We start from the raw sequence: 14,308 nt of genomic DNA, 5'->3' as shown, positions 1-14,308 counted from the left end.
ACTCTCCTGAATTCCTTTGAGATCCTACACATACAGGTTCAGATTATCCGGCTTATCTCAATTAGTTATTTCTTCTTCCATTTTCATTTAGTCTATAGTTGCATTCAATTAGTTGTTTATCACTATTCTGGATACTTGGAGAAATCGGTAAAATCTGACAATAATTTTCATTGGATAAACCTAGGGGTGTCGATAAAGCGGGTATGGGACCATTCCTCACTGCCGTGCAAAAGATTATGATGTATCCACCCCAGAAACCCAACCAGAAACTTGCAAACTTTACCTCTGATATGCCCAACCTGTTCTGTGAAACACCCCCATACTAGCCTCGATGCATAGACGATACCCTCTGTTGTGACAGCTCCGCCACGAGAGAATGGAGTATTTGTCCCACGAAAAAGAAAGGACAGTGTGAAGTACAACATTATATTCTATTTTCTACTTTGATTTCTTCAGCTTCCAATATGGAAAATAGACCGAATTGGCTGTGTAAGGGGTTCAAATGGGTTGTAATGCCCGTGGACTGCACTCATGTGCTTAAAGGTCTTGGTGGAGATGTTCAAATTCTTTTACATGGTATCAATGATGGGTTTGACATAAAGCCTAGGTGCTTTGATCTTAAAAGACGAATTCGAATTAATTGGGCTGCCACAATAGCTCTTTTTGAATAGACATTTGAGATAGCATTAAGCCGAGCATTAAAACACCATGAAGTCCTCTACTTGTGGCCTTGTTAGCATTTGCATTTCCATCCACATAAAGACGAAACTTGAACAAAAAGGTGAAGGGAAAGGGGCCATTTTATTGTGCAGTTAATGTCAATAGTATAAGCATGAAAGATTAAGCTGAAAAGCTTAATATAGTGGCTCTTCATATGCGAAACACGTTCACTGGCTTGGTTATTGACGTGCAGAAGAGAAGCAGGAAAGTAGTATCTGCTGGTTCTGTGCTTCAAAATCAGCATACTTATACTTTTTTGATAATCGAGAAATCCTTGAAGATCACGTACGATTAGAAATCGGTAGATAATAAGCTTGCCACTTACCCTTCACAAATATCAGGCTCTTGTCTGTGGTAAGGTTCATAGTTTCATACTTGTGCATACGTTTAATCCACACATCACGTGTTTATGCTCTTGCCACTAAATCAAAGCTTGGGCGGTGGGGTGTTTGCTTTTCATGAGAGATAATTGAAATGTTAGAAAATGGAATGGTTTAGTTTAAAGGGTAAACTATGCTGTGGGGAAGGGAGAAAAAAAGGATGGGTGGGGGAGGGAAATAGATTGATAGCTTTGTTTCTCATCTTTTTTGGTTCAGATTGGAGCGAAGGTACCGATCTATTTCTTGTACTCATGTTCCTAAAAACCGTATAGAGTACCAACCATATGACGAACAGGACATGTTACTTTTCAATTGGTCAATTTAATCAAATTTTGATGTCAAATAGAGACAATTACAGTTACTATGTTATTGTACGTTTGATGGATTTGAAGATTACATAAGAATTGCAGTGTATGTAATTTTGAAATTCACAATGTACAGGAAATTATGGTTTAAAATATCTGATTAGGCGATGCAAAAGTAAATTGTTAGCTTATTGGTTTCTTTAAAAATAATGTTGGAGGATAATCATGTTACGAAAGAAAAAGAGGCTTATATTGAGATTAGAATCTTACACCTAAGTAATGCTTATATTTTAAATTCTTATTTTCCCCTGCTTATAGACATCGTTTGCTTTCATGCCAAACTCAAATTAATAGTACTAGTAAATATTACGAAATGGCAGCAACTCATGCGGCTGTTTTTTTGGGATTTTACTGACTGAGTTCTCTAGTATTGACAGATCTAGACTGTACTTGTCCTATTATTTTTAATGGCAAACGGCAAAATATACCCCTGTATTATGAGAAAAAGTTTAAATATATCATTTGTTATACTTTAGGTTTAAATATATACCCCTGTCATAATACTATTGGTTCATATATACCCTTCTTCTCTTAAGTTTGTCCAAGGTGGACATTCAATCCTACGTGACACTGATATTTGATACCACCCCAGTGCCCCTTCTCCATATATAAAAGACTAAAATTTGGAATACAATATTTTTCATGATAGCGATAATGGTGGTAATAGTGACGGAGGTGAAGAAAATTTTTGTGGTGGAAAAAAAATAGAAGGGAGGGGTAAAATAGAATAGGAGCACTGAGGTGGCAAGTCATGTGACATCCACTTCATTAAATGCCAATGTCATTAGGGTTGAATGTTCATTTTAGACAAACTTAATGAAAAAAGGGTATATTTGAACAAATAATATAACGACATGAATATTTATGAACTCAGAGTATAACGAAAATTACATTTAAATATTTTCTAACAGTACTTGGTATATTTGGCACTTTTCCTAACAGGATTATTTTGAAACAAAGTCTTCTTTTTTTATGTAATTTACCCTCTGTTGCCTTGGGATTCTAACGATTACTTAAGCCACTATCTTGAAGGGTTATTAGGCAAGAATTTTGTACTCTAGTTTAATGTTAATAGTACACTATAATCGAGAAAGTTGCTTGTTTTCATAATTTATCCTAAGATGGAGGACATAATAATAAATTTAGTAATAATCTGTATAACTATGGCTTAAAATTGGGTTTGAGCAGCTGAATTTCTAGTGTTAAGCTCTTGCTGCATTGGTAGTGAGAACTAAATGTTTTTATGTACTGCAACAATTGATACATGTAAATACCGGTGTGGAGCTGCCAATAACAGAATGAAAAGGACTAAGTAAACATAGACGCATTTACTCAAACAAATCAATAACCAAGTCGATGAAATCAAATTAAAAGGAGGGGTTTACTCAAACGGGTTGAATAGGTCAATTCATAATTAAATTGCTTTTTAGGATAACTGGTATTTGTTCTATCATTTAAACCTGTACAGTACTACTGTATTCTCTAATGTAATTTTCCAGCATTGGGATTTTAACGATGACTTAAACGACTATCTTTCGGGTGAGGAAGAATTATATGCTCTAGTTTAATCTTAATGCTCTATAATCAAGAAAAGTTTCTTGTTTTCATAATGTATCATGAGATGGAGGTCATTAAAAAATTCAGTAGTAGTAGTAGTACAATTGCTTAAAATTGGACAACATGTATATACATTTTAGGTTATCTTTTAGTAATAAAAAAATCTTTTGATTGTCAATATAAAAAAATTAAAGAAAAATAAAAAGGTTGCTCGATCGAGTTAAAAAAAATGAAGAACACACAAATGCATGGGGGTACGTGAGGTGAGAATATTATACAGTATCCAAAAAATAAAATAGAGTATCCAATTTAAAATGGGGATTGGGGGAAGAGGGAGGAGTAAAAGGCGGCACATGGGGAACGCACGTGCCGAACAATTTGCTTCGGGATCAGTAATTTTGCATCCTTTTTCTCTTCCCATGTCACGTGCTTCAATAATGTTACTTCCACTGGCATTGCTGTCATGTGTCTGTCTCCAATATGGAACCTTTTGTTTTCACTACTACTCTATTTCTAAGTTGTTTATTCGGATGACCAGTTTTTTATATACAGATATATAAATCTTAAAATTGCTCAACAACTAGATGAGATGATAAAAGTTTTACATGCAAAGGTGTTTGTGGTTCAATTTGATTTGTTTTTAAGTTAAAAGAAGTCGAACCAATTATGTGGATTTGCTAAACATACGAACCAAAGCAAACAAATAGAATAAATTTTGTTAGATTCTTTTAATTTTAAATTTTTCGCATGAAATACAATTTTAATTTTAGTAGAGACGCCGAGAATATTTAGCAAATATCAAACAAATCAATGAAATTACTAGCCATTAAAAGATCTATATAAAAAGAAATTTGACCGTAAGACATGACAATGGTGCACTATCATAAATAAAAAGAATAGTCTTACATCTAAATGCGTTATTTTTAATTTACCTAATAGCCTTAATAATTAAAGCAATAAAAAAATTACTCCTAAATAACTTTAATAAAAGAAGTTTATCAAACTTAACAAAGCGTCATGAATATGGTAATAAAGGAGTATAACTTTTTATGCTTAAAAACACATAAATTTTTAAAATTTTATGTAAAAACATGTAGTCATATTTATCGTTGTGATTTTTAAAAATATTCTTACAAACACATTTTGAAAACAAAAGGTGTCAAATTGGTGTAACATTAAAATGGAGAGCAGCAGTAGTGTAGGGGAAATAAAGGAGGAGGTGAAGAGAAATCCAGCATGGCCTAAAAAGCGCAAGCTTCCTTTATATGGCAAAGCAAACACACGTCGGATTATTATCTTCTTTGTACTTTTGCCTTTTCCTTTTCCTTTTCCTTTTCCTCATTATGTGGTTACAAGGGTAAAGACTTTCCCCCATTACGCCCCAACTCCTCCATCTCTCTTTCAATGGGATGACTATAAATAATTAATCTTAAACATTAATAAAGTAAACTGAAAATTTATACCCCTCCGTTCCATTTTATGTGAGCTTATTTCCTTTTTGGTCCTTTCCATATTATGCGAACCTATTTCCTTTTTGGTTCGTTTAAAAAAGAATGATCCCTTTCTAAATTTTGAAACAATTTAGCTTAAACTTATAATTCTACCCTTAATGAGAAGCTTTTATAACCAAACAAATAATCTGAGTCCCTTTTTGATTTGTTTAGGATTACAAATTTTAAAAGTCTTCATTTTTTTCTTAAACTCCGTTCCGTGCCCAGTCAAACAAGTTCACATAAATTGGAACGGAGGGAGTATTACTTAACTATGTTTAAGTATCAAAAAAACTATATGCTTAACATATGTCTCGTATTCATTGTTTTGGTGTAAACAAGATAAGTTTTTACTCTTTTTTCATACCCTTCGGTCTCATTTTATGGAGATCATTTCTCATAGTAGTTGTCCCTTTTCTCTACTAAGAAAGATTCATGTGTTGGGAAACCTTTGTTCTTGGTGAATAAGTACAAATTTAGAATAGATTTTATCCTTGATATTAATAAAAAAAATTATATCTAGATCATTTCTCAAAGTTAAGGAGTTATTTTGAACCTTTTTCCTATCAAAAATAAAATAGAATAACAATTAATAATACAAATTCAAGGGCCAAAGTCCCTAAATTTCAGTGAAAGAAAAATATACATTTTGTAAAAGACTATAGTATAATCTATTAAACGATAGGAGTACTAGTTATATAAATTGGGGCATAACAAGTACGGAGTAAGTATTAATTTTTGCTTCTTCTTTGAAGGAATGGAGAGGGCGAGAGGGGTGACCACCGACAAGGGACCAAAAAAAGGAAAATAATTACTGTTACTCATTTTGGACTATTCATAAGATAAATAAAAGTAGTTCTATAGTCAATATAGTATGGTTCGTCATGTGATTGATTAAATGGTCACATGACAGAGGAGGCAAAGGAGAGTGCTCACTCTGCTATTGTTATTTTTTTCTATTTCTCAGATCTTGTTTTTTTCTTTAAAAACTAGAATTAAGAAATTGGAGTGATACTCTTCTTATTAATTTATTCAATAAATTCCAAAGAAATTCACATCAACAATGGGGGAATCTGGATATTATAATTGGGACCACTGTATTCCCTGCCCATATTGCGATATTGAAGCCTTCTTTCTCTACGTCTATCTTGGTAGGAGGACCTTAACTAATACACATTGAATTTTTCTATAAAGTACTACAAAAATTACATAAAAAACATTAACCTAAAATCATCAATGAAAAGAACGGTTAATTTTCTAAGGCATTTGGAATTGCAACCACGAACTTATTTCATGGGATATGATGTGGCATAAGAATACGTATGTTTAGCAATGAGGGAAGTAAAATATTTAAACACAAAAATATCCTTTCAAAGTAAATAATTCATGAATAACAATTCTTTCATTATTAATCACCTCATAATTCATAAATAATCCATCAATTATAATGCTTGCATATCTAATATGTGAACCAGCCGACACCATCAATACATTGAAAAGTGATCTAGAAAATAACCGTTATACGTAAAACATTTTACAAAAAAATATGTTCATTAGAAAGAGCTTTGCATTATATCAAATACAAAGGGCTGAAAAGTTTAAGTTAAGAGAGATTAATTCAGAGAGACTTATAATGAAAAGCAAACGTGTTAGTATTCTGAAATTGCAGTGGTCACACCATTGCACATGACCTCAATAATGCACTAAATGTTGTAGTAGTAAGTAATACGCTGAATCTATATTCTCCGCTTTGTCTATCCGCTATCACATCGCCTGATTATTTATATGTGTATCTTAGATCCATATTTTTATTATAAAACTAATTAGGTGTATACTTCATCCCTATCTACATCAGTTTGTTGGGTGTATTCTAATCCTATGGCTTATTCAATGTTTACTTTCTTTTCGCATTGCTATTCATGAATCGAGAGAGTTAGTAACGGACTATGGCTAAGCAAATATCAGTATTAGTCCGCGATCGATACTATTTATATCTGTTAGCTGCAAAAGTTCATAAAATTTATATCTTTTTTTTTGTATATATATATACATGCACACAACATATATAGTATATATGTTTTCGTCTATTATTTTGAAAGTGACTATACAGTATTATTTTCCCAAAATAAAATGGTCATTAGCTCAATAACAAAAATAAAATTTAGAGAATGAGGATAACGCGTAAATAATATTGTTCGAACTTTATCTTGAAGATGTTCATAACGAAATCAGATAACACTATGTGAAGCCATTCTTTTGATTGTTGATTTTGCGTACTCATAAAATAGACATGCCATATTCTTTCTTAAAAGCCACCTTGAGTTATTAGAATTTAGGAAGTTACGAAAAATAAACAAGACGTTAAGAGAAAGAAAAAGAGTAAAAACTATTACTTGATATAACATATATCATGATAATTATCCTCACGTCACACTGTGTTTTTAAATTAAGAATTTTGACCAAATAATATACACATAATCATTCCCATGCAGACTTAATGCTATATTGACAATGGATTTAAGCAAAATTCTTATTCCCTACTAATATACCTTTCAAGAATTAACTCAATTGATATTATCAAATAAAAGTTGTTTTTAACTTATAAAAGTTTTCCCCTATTTGCTTTTATGATATGATTTATTTAATTTTAATTAAGTTGTATTAACAAAATTCACTAGTGAGCAATTAAAAACGAAAGCTTAAAAAGGAGAAGATTACTCGAAACTAGAACACCAAAACGAGAAAGACGCTCAAAGAACACGGGCAAGACTCGTGATTATCTCACGTTAGATATGCAAACCTAGGCTTTTTCTCTTGATTTATGTATTACATATAATATACATAGACTAAAATTGCAACAAATTTTTACACTATGAGAGTAAGTTGACTTATAAAAACACGTAATTTTCCATATCAAGGATGAAATGATAATCTGAAAAAATATAAATAACAATTTATTACCGGTTAATTGCAATAATAGTCTAAAGTTCTTTATATTATACTTTCCCAATTTATGTAGTCTGGGCATGAATTTTAAGAAAAAAAGAAATACTGAAATATAAGGTCTAAAATAAATCATCGAATTTAAAATATAAAAATAAAAAAAGAAAATGTGGCACACAATATATAATTAACGTAAACTCTCCCTTAAAACCAGTCGCCCAACACTCGATTTGCCCCCCTCTTGTCTTTATAACAGCACATTACACTCCTATATATATATATATCAATCCCTCACACATTAGAGAAGTGAAGAGTAAAAATCCAACTCAAATAATATGGATGTGTACGGAGCAGAAGTGTTTAGGATTGATGATCTGCTTGACTTGTCCAATGAAGAGATGTTCTCCTCCTCCACCGGCAGTTCCTCTAATAAGACTACCAATTACGTCTTTGATCTCAACCACCAATATCATCATCCGCCTCACTCCGACAACATTAATCCCGCCGCTAGCTATTACGATCCTCTTATTCCCAATTCCGCCGATTTCACCGACAAACTATGCGTTCCTGTAAGTACTGTTACATACTTTAACATAAATAAATTAACGTGCCTGCCTTTAGTTGTCAAATTTTACTACTGGTTTGATTTTTGATGCTGTACGCTTAGTTGTGGTAATTCAAACACCCTCTATCTATGGTTTCAAATAATACTCCAAACATAGTAGTAGTTCATTTGTTCCCGAAAGCCTTACCAATTTTCATACTTGTTTAACTTTTCAATCAACCATCTTGCTCAAAAAATGTATTCGGAACAAATTCCTTGCACGCTCCTTAGCTAATTAGTATAGTTTTTTTTAATTTTGTTCTTGTTTTTGAAGAGCGATGATGTAGCGGAGTTGGAATGGCTATCGAACTTTGTGGAAGACTCATCCAATAATTACCCTTCAAACTCCTTAACAGGAACAATAAACCTCAATTCCAATAACACTTCATTTCACAGCAAATCAAGAAGCAAACGTTCACGCGCAACCACTGCAAATACTAGTTGGGCTTCTTCACTCCAACAGGCCCATCACAAGCCCACTGATGAAAAGCCCAATCAAAATCCACAATACAGCAACAATCACAATACTATGAAGCCCAAAAAAGAGAGCAGCAGAGAAAGGTCATGTGAAATGTCAGATATACCTCGAAAGTGCACACACTGTGCATCAGAGAAAACGCCACAGTGGCGGACTGGGCCGTTGGGCCCAAAGACGCTATGCAATGCTTGTGGAGTTCGGTACAAATCGGGCCGGTTGGTCCCTGAATATCGGCCCGCTGCGAGCCCAACTTTTGTGCTGACCCAACATTCGAATTCTCACCGGAAAGTTATGGAACTCAGGCGACAAAAAGAGGTTCAACAACAAGGAATGTACGAACATCACTTTCAGGTCTGCTGACGTCATCGTTTGCAACGTGTCACTCCATCAAGCTAATGTTGATTTTTCTTTTTTGTTTGGGGGTGGGGGAAAGGCCTTTATCGTCTTAGTGATTTTTTTGGCTATTTCAAGGAATTTGAGAATTATCGCTTTCACATTTTTTTTTACATTGAGTATTTTAATGTTTTATTTATTACTCCATTTTATGTGACATAATTTCGAGTATAAAAATCAAATTAACTAATTCCCAATGTAAATTCAGATATAAAATTTTTATATTATTTAAAACAAAATTTTCATATTTAGAAACAAAGTAAAACGTACTCTAAGTCATTTGAAAATATTTATAAAAAATATGACCAAAGAAAAAAAACTGACTCTAGAAATAGTAACTACACATAAAATGAAGAGTGGTGTTAGGATCCATTAAAATGTAATTCTAGGTAATGCTATGTAATAAGCAATGTTTGGAGACTTAAAGTAAATGTGAAGAAACTTCTTTGTAATATACTCTCTCCGATCCGTAATAAGTTACTTTTTGGTGTTAGGCATATCCTTTAAGAAAATTCTAACTCCTAAAGAAAAAAAATATTACGACTAAATTATCCTTAATTAAAATTTGCATTATTAACTTCACACATTGGAATATGTAAATAAAGACAAATTTTGAAAAAGTAAAGTTAATTCCTTTTTGATTATATAAAATAACACTTATTTTGAACCAAAATTAAAGGGCCAAATAATCACTTATTATTGATAATTATCAATAATGTAAAGTTCCTTTAAGTTGTCACCATATATTAACTTAATCCATTTATTATAGTGTTGCAATTACCAATTGTGCGCAAAAGAGAGCGAATCGTGGTTATGACACATGCGTGAAGGGGAATGCACTTGCACGTGATAGGATAAGATTTTTAACTCTCAGTGAGAGTAGTAGTGCACTAGCGTAGATGTGAGGAGAGGAAGGGTAACGTTGCATTAAGCCATGTATATTTATTACGTTGCATTAGTTCCATTTCGTAGTTTTACTCATTAATGATGGGATGGTTGAATTTTTTTCACTTTTAACAGTGATTTTCGTTTTGAATCTTGGAATGTAAAACATTTTCGTAAAGACTTTACTTCGTAAACATTTTCGTAATGGTGTTTTACTTCCATTTCGTAGTTTTACTCATTAGGCTTTTGTATCTTCTCCATCTGCTATCTCTGGGCAAACGAAACTAACTGGAACATCATGTCTGCCCTCATTAAGAGAGATATAAAGGTAAGATGAATTGTATAGAGCGAAAGTTGTTTGGAATGGCTCAACGCAACCCAGAGTAGAAGTTGCATGTATTTATCATGTTTATAATTGAAGGTATGAAATTAAATTACATCGGTTCTAATATGGAATAAGCTATGAAATTAAGTTAAAAGAGTCCTACACGCCCTCTCAATCTAAATGGCAGAAACAACACAGATTATTGATGTTAGATCTAGATTTCAATGATGAAAAATAACATATTGTTGTTTGCAGGATCACTTGAGATGCAAAGAAGAATGCGAGTAAATTTATTAATGATATACGAAAGAAGACAAGAATGGAAGGAGTAAAAGAAAGAATGCAAACATCTGTCAACAGAAGTAAGAAAGGAAGGCCCAAGAATAAAGCGATCTGTAAAAGATGTGACAACTATGATGATGGAGTATAAAGAAGGAAGGACCAAGATTTAAGGAGATCTAGACTGAAATTGCGCCTACTTTGATTGCTGAAGATATGCGTCGAAAAGGAAGGCTATCAATCCCCTGGACCAAGGAATAATTTAAGGACCACTTATAGGAGATTCTCTTTCAAGAAAGGAAAAGACCGGCAATTACGGACCATCTAAGGAAGATCCGCACTTATTCTTAGAATAAACCATAGCAGATTCAACTCCAAGAATCAATTCCCTTGGGATCGCAAATCTCTCAACGATCTGCCAAAATACGTCAAGCCAAAGTTCAAGTATATAATGCAGATTATCAAGGAGGAATCACATACTTTGATCAAACCAATTTCATGCTCTTTGTTCTACTTTAAACAAGCATTGTAATCTATGTTTAGTTTACTGTATAATCAGTAGAGAGAAGAAAGAGAGAAAACCCTTGGCGAGGCATTGTATCACAAATACTACGAGTAAACTTAGAACCAAGAGTGAGTAAGAGAGAAAACCCTTGGTGAGGCATTGTATCACAAATATTACGAGTGAACTTAGAACCAAGAGTGAGTAAGAGAGAAAACCCTTGGCGAGGCATTATATCACAAATATTATGAGTGAACTTAGAACCAAGAGTGAGTTGGTGTTCGGAGATAACATCAACACAATTGTATGAAGTTATTCAAGGAGTTTTGAAGAGAGAACACTCTTGTAACCCAAGGGGACTGGAGTAGGATTCACATTGAATTCGAACTAGTATAAAAATTTTGGGTGTCTTTAATTCCTGCACTTTACTTTTGCCCTTAGTTTTATTCTGCCTTTACTTTAGTCGACTATTTAGTAAACTAGTCAACTACTTAGAATATTAAAAACAAATCGACAATTCACCCTCTCTCTTGTACTTTCAATTGGTATCAGAGTGTAAGGCCTCGTAAAATTTCACCTAGAACCCGAGGTTTTGTGGTGCCGAGGTAATCTAATGTGTTTGAGGATGGTAAAAATTCTTCGTACGGATTTTTGGGGTTGCTCAGTGCGTCGAGGAGTTGAAGAAAAAAAGGTTTGCAGAACATGGCAGTTCCGCGGTCCACTATGCGACCGCAAAACCAGTTTGCGGGCCGCAGAATGAAGTAGAAAGATTTTCCAATTTTGAGGACCATTATGCGGCCGCAGAACCGTTTTGCGGGCCACATATCCCATCCCAGAACCAGCATGAGAAATTTTGGAAGGAGGTTCTGCGGTTCATTATGCGACCGCAGACGTGTCGCAGAGTGAAGCAGAAATACCCAGTTCTGGAAGGCCATTATGCAGTCTATTTTGCTAACCGCAGAAGTGTTATGCGGTCGCAAATCTGCATTGGGGCTTCATTTTTTCTATTTTTATAATCCAACCCCCATTTTGTTTATCTAGCCTGAGGGTTCATTTTTGGGGGACTGCCTGACATTTTAGAGAGAGGAGAGAGCTATTCTAGAGAGAGGAAAGGGAAGACTAAGGATTTCACTACTCTACTTTGATCAAACCTTGGAATTTCATCAAAAGGAACTTGCTAGGGCTTCAAAAAGGTAAGAATTTCTTCCCCCAATTCTCCAATTTCGGGTTTGGGTTGATTATGGGTGATGGGGGTAGATTTATCACATGCATGAGCTAATAGAAACTGTGGGGAAGTTGTTGAAGCATCTTGGGTGATTTTGTTCTTAAATTAGTTGAGGGAAGGTTGGGTCATCGCTGTAGCAACTCTTGCCATACGAATTCGTCTAATCATGCTTTTAATTTTACCCTCTTCTATATATTAACATTATTAGAAGTATCAGGACATTATTGTTACACCAAGGAAAGCTCTTTCAAGGTATGAAGGCTAAACTCTTCTTTTAGTATCGAAATTCCCGAATCCTTGCAAAACTTTATCATGTGTAGTCGAACTTATAACACTGTTGAGGTGTGATGTTCAAACTAGTAATTGATTCTCAAATTGCATAACGTGTCCGAACCCTCATGTATTAAAGATTTTCTATTGTGACTTAATTATGTTATAACCCCTTTTGGGAAGAAAACCTTATATGGAATCAATGTGATCAAACACTTATTTCTCATACGATAAAACCTTATGAACTTACACTTGGTAAGGCCGAAGGTGCCAAACGGTTGATTCGAAGATAACTCCTTGTACAAACTATTATTGTTTTGGGAATGTAAATTGTGGTAATGTGATTACACCTCCACCCACATAAATTGGGGTGAGGCGGCAGGGCCGCTTTGTATAGAATTATGGTACTTTGATTGCACCTCTACCCGCATACATTGGGGTGAGGTGGCAGGGTCGCTTTGTGTAGAGTTGTGGTATTGTGATTACACCTCCACCCGCATATATTGGGGTGAGGCGGCAGGGCCGCTTTGTGTAGAGTTGTGGTATTGTGATTACACCTCCACCCGCATACATTGGGGTAAGGCAACATGGCCGCTTTGGGTATATTTGTGGTATTGTGATTACACCTCCACCCGCATACATTGGGGTGAGGTGGTAGGGCCACTTTGTACAGAGTTGTGGTTTTGTGATTATACCTCCACCCGCATACATTGGGGTGAGGTGGCAGAGCCGCTTTGTGTAGAGTCTATGGTATTATGATTGTACCTCCACTCACATACATTGGGGTGAGACGGAAGGGCCGCTTTGTGTAAGGGTGGTTTTAGAGGATCCCCGACTTAAAAGTTATAAATGTTGTTGGAAGATCTTAATAAAATTTGCTTTGACTTTAACGGCTATCTAAGCCCTTTTATTGTTACCATGATTCATCATATTCATATTATATTTCCAAGTCCTTGAATAGGTGTTTTGGTTTTCATACTAGTACTATTCAACATGTACTAACGTCCCTTTTGCCGGGGCGCTGCATCTTTAATGGGTGCAGGTGGTTCCACAACGGGAGGCATTGACCAGTGATAGCGGTACACTCTCTTCCCAGCTGACTTGGTGAGCCCCACTTCATTTCGGGGTCGTGCATCTTTTGTTCCGTGTGTATTATGTTTTGAGGTATAGCCAGAGCCTTGTTGCTAGTTCTATTATTGTACTCTTTTATATCTATTAAAGTCTCCGTAGACATAGTGTGAGTCGTGTATTGGTGTTAGGAAAGTCAAGCTAGTAATGCCGTATATGTATTACATGTTTCACTTCAAACTATGAAAGTGTTTGTATTTTGAGACCTAAAAATAGAGTAACTAATGGTAACGGAGTTGGGGTTGTTTATGAAATCCTCTCAATGTTTAATTAATAAGAATATATCTCCTCTTTATTCACGGGTCAGTTTGGGTAGAAAGAAATCTAACAGGCTTGCTTGATCGGGTTATCTCGGTTGAGCACCGGTCACGCTCTTCGAGGTCGAGACGTGACATAGAGAAGGTCTCATATATTTATCTTTTGCTTAACAGCTAGTGAAAAAAGGTCATGTCAAACCAAATAACTATTGGAGCACTCTTTCAAGATGGGACATCACAAGTAAGGCCACCATATTTCAATAGAAAACACTTCTCTCATTGGAAGGTGTGTGTGAAAATATATACAAAGTCCTATGATGTCAAAGTATGGCGTGTTATCAAAAAGAAAAACTATCCACTTCCAGCATCAGTACAACCATCCACTGACCCTGAAGATAAAGACAACTACTCTGACGATCAAATGGTTGTTGTTCAAGGTAACACTAAGGCACTAAATTTTCTCTATAGTACTATAAGTGGAGAAGAATATGAGAAAATTTCAAGCCG

The 14,308-nt window shown here is 34.6% G+C and overlaps 1 protein-coding gene and 1 long non-coding RNA gene across 2 annotated transcripts in view; one reads left to right on the top strand and one right to left on the bottom strand.

Annotated features, from left to right (window-relative positions):
• LOC117274781 (uncharacterized) overlaps positions 1–14,308 on the bottom strand; it is a 182,628-nt gene that overhangs the window by 9,234 nt on the left and 159,086 nt on the right. The window lies entirely within an intron of this gene.
• Positions 7,752–9,043, top strand: LOC104088795 (GATA transcription factor 4-like). The gene is made up of 2 exons (XM_009593532.4): positions 7,752–8,024; positions 8,334–9,043. The coding sequence occupies exons 1-2, from the start codon at positions 7,791–7,793 to the stop codon at positions 8,895–8,897; spliced, it is 798 nt and encodes a 265-aa protein (XP_009591827.1). The 5' UTR covers positions 7,752–7,790; the 3' UTR covers positions 8,898–9,043.

Source organism: Nicotiana tomentosiformis, chromosome 8, assembly GCF_000390325.3.
Source record: "Nicotiana tomentosiformis chromosome 8, ASM39032v3, whole genome shotgun sequence".
NCBI classification, from domain to species: Eukaryota; Viridiplantae; Streptophyta; class Magnoliopsida; order Solanales; family Solanaceae; genus Nicotiana; species Nicotiana tomentosiformis.
Note: the sequence above shows the minus strand (reverse complement) of the source record. Positions and strands in the feature narration are given on the sequence as shown.

Excerpts from the sequence above, each read along its gene's own strand:
- LOC104088795 (XM_009593532.4), top strand. The coding sequence starts at position 7,791 with ATGGATGTGTACGGAGCAGAAGTGTTTAGGATTGATGATCTGCTTGAC. Across the intron at positions 8,025-8,333 it reads CCGACAAACTATGCGTTCCT|AGCGATGATGTAGCGGAGTT; the intron begins GTAAGTACTGTT and ends TTGTTTTTGAAG.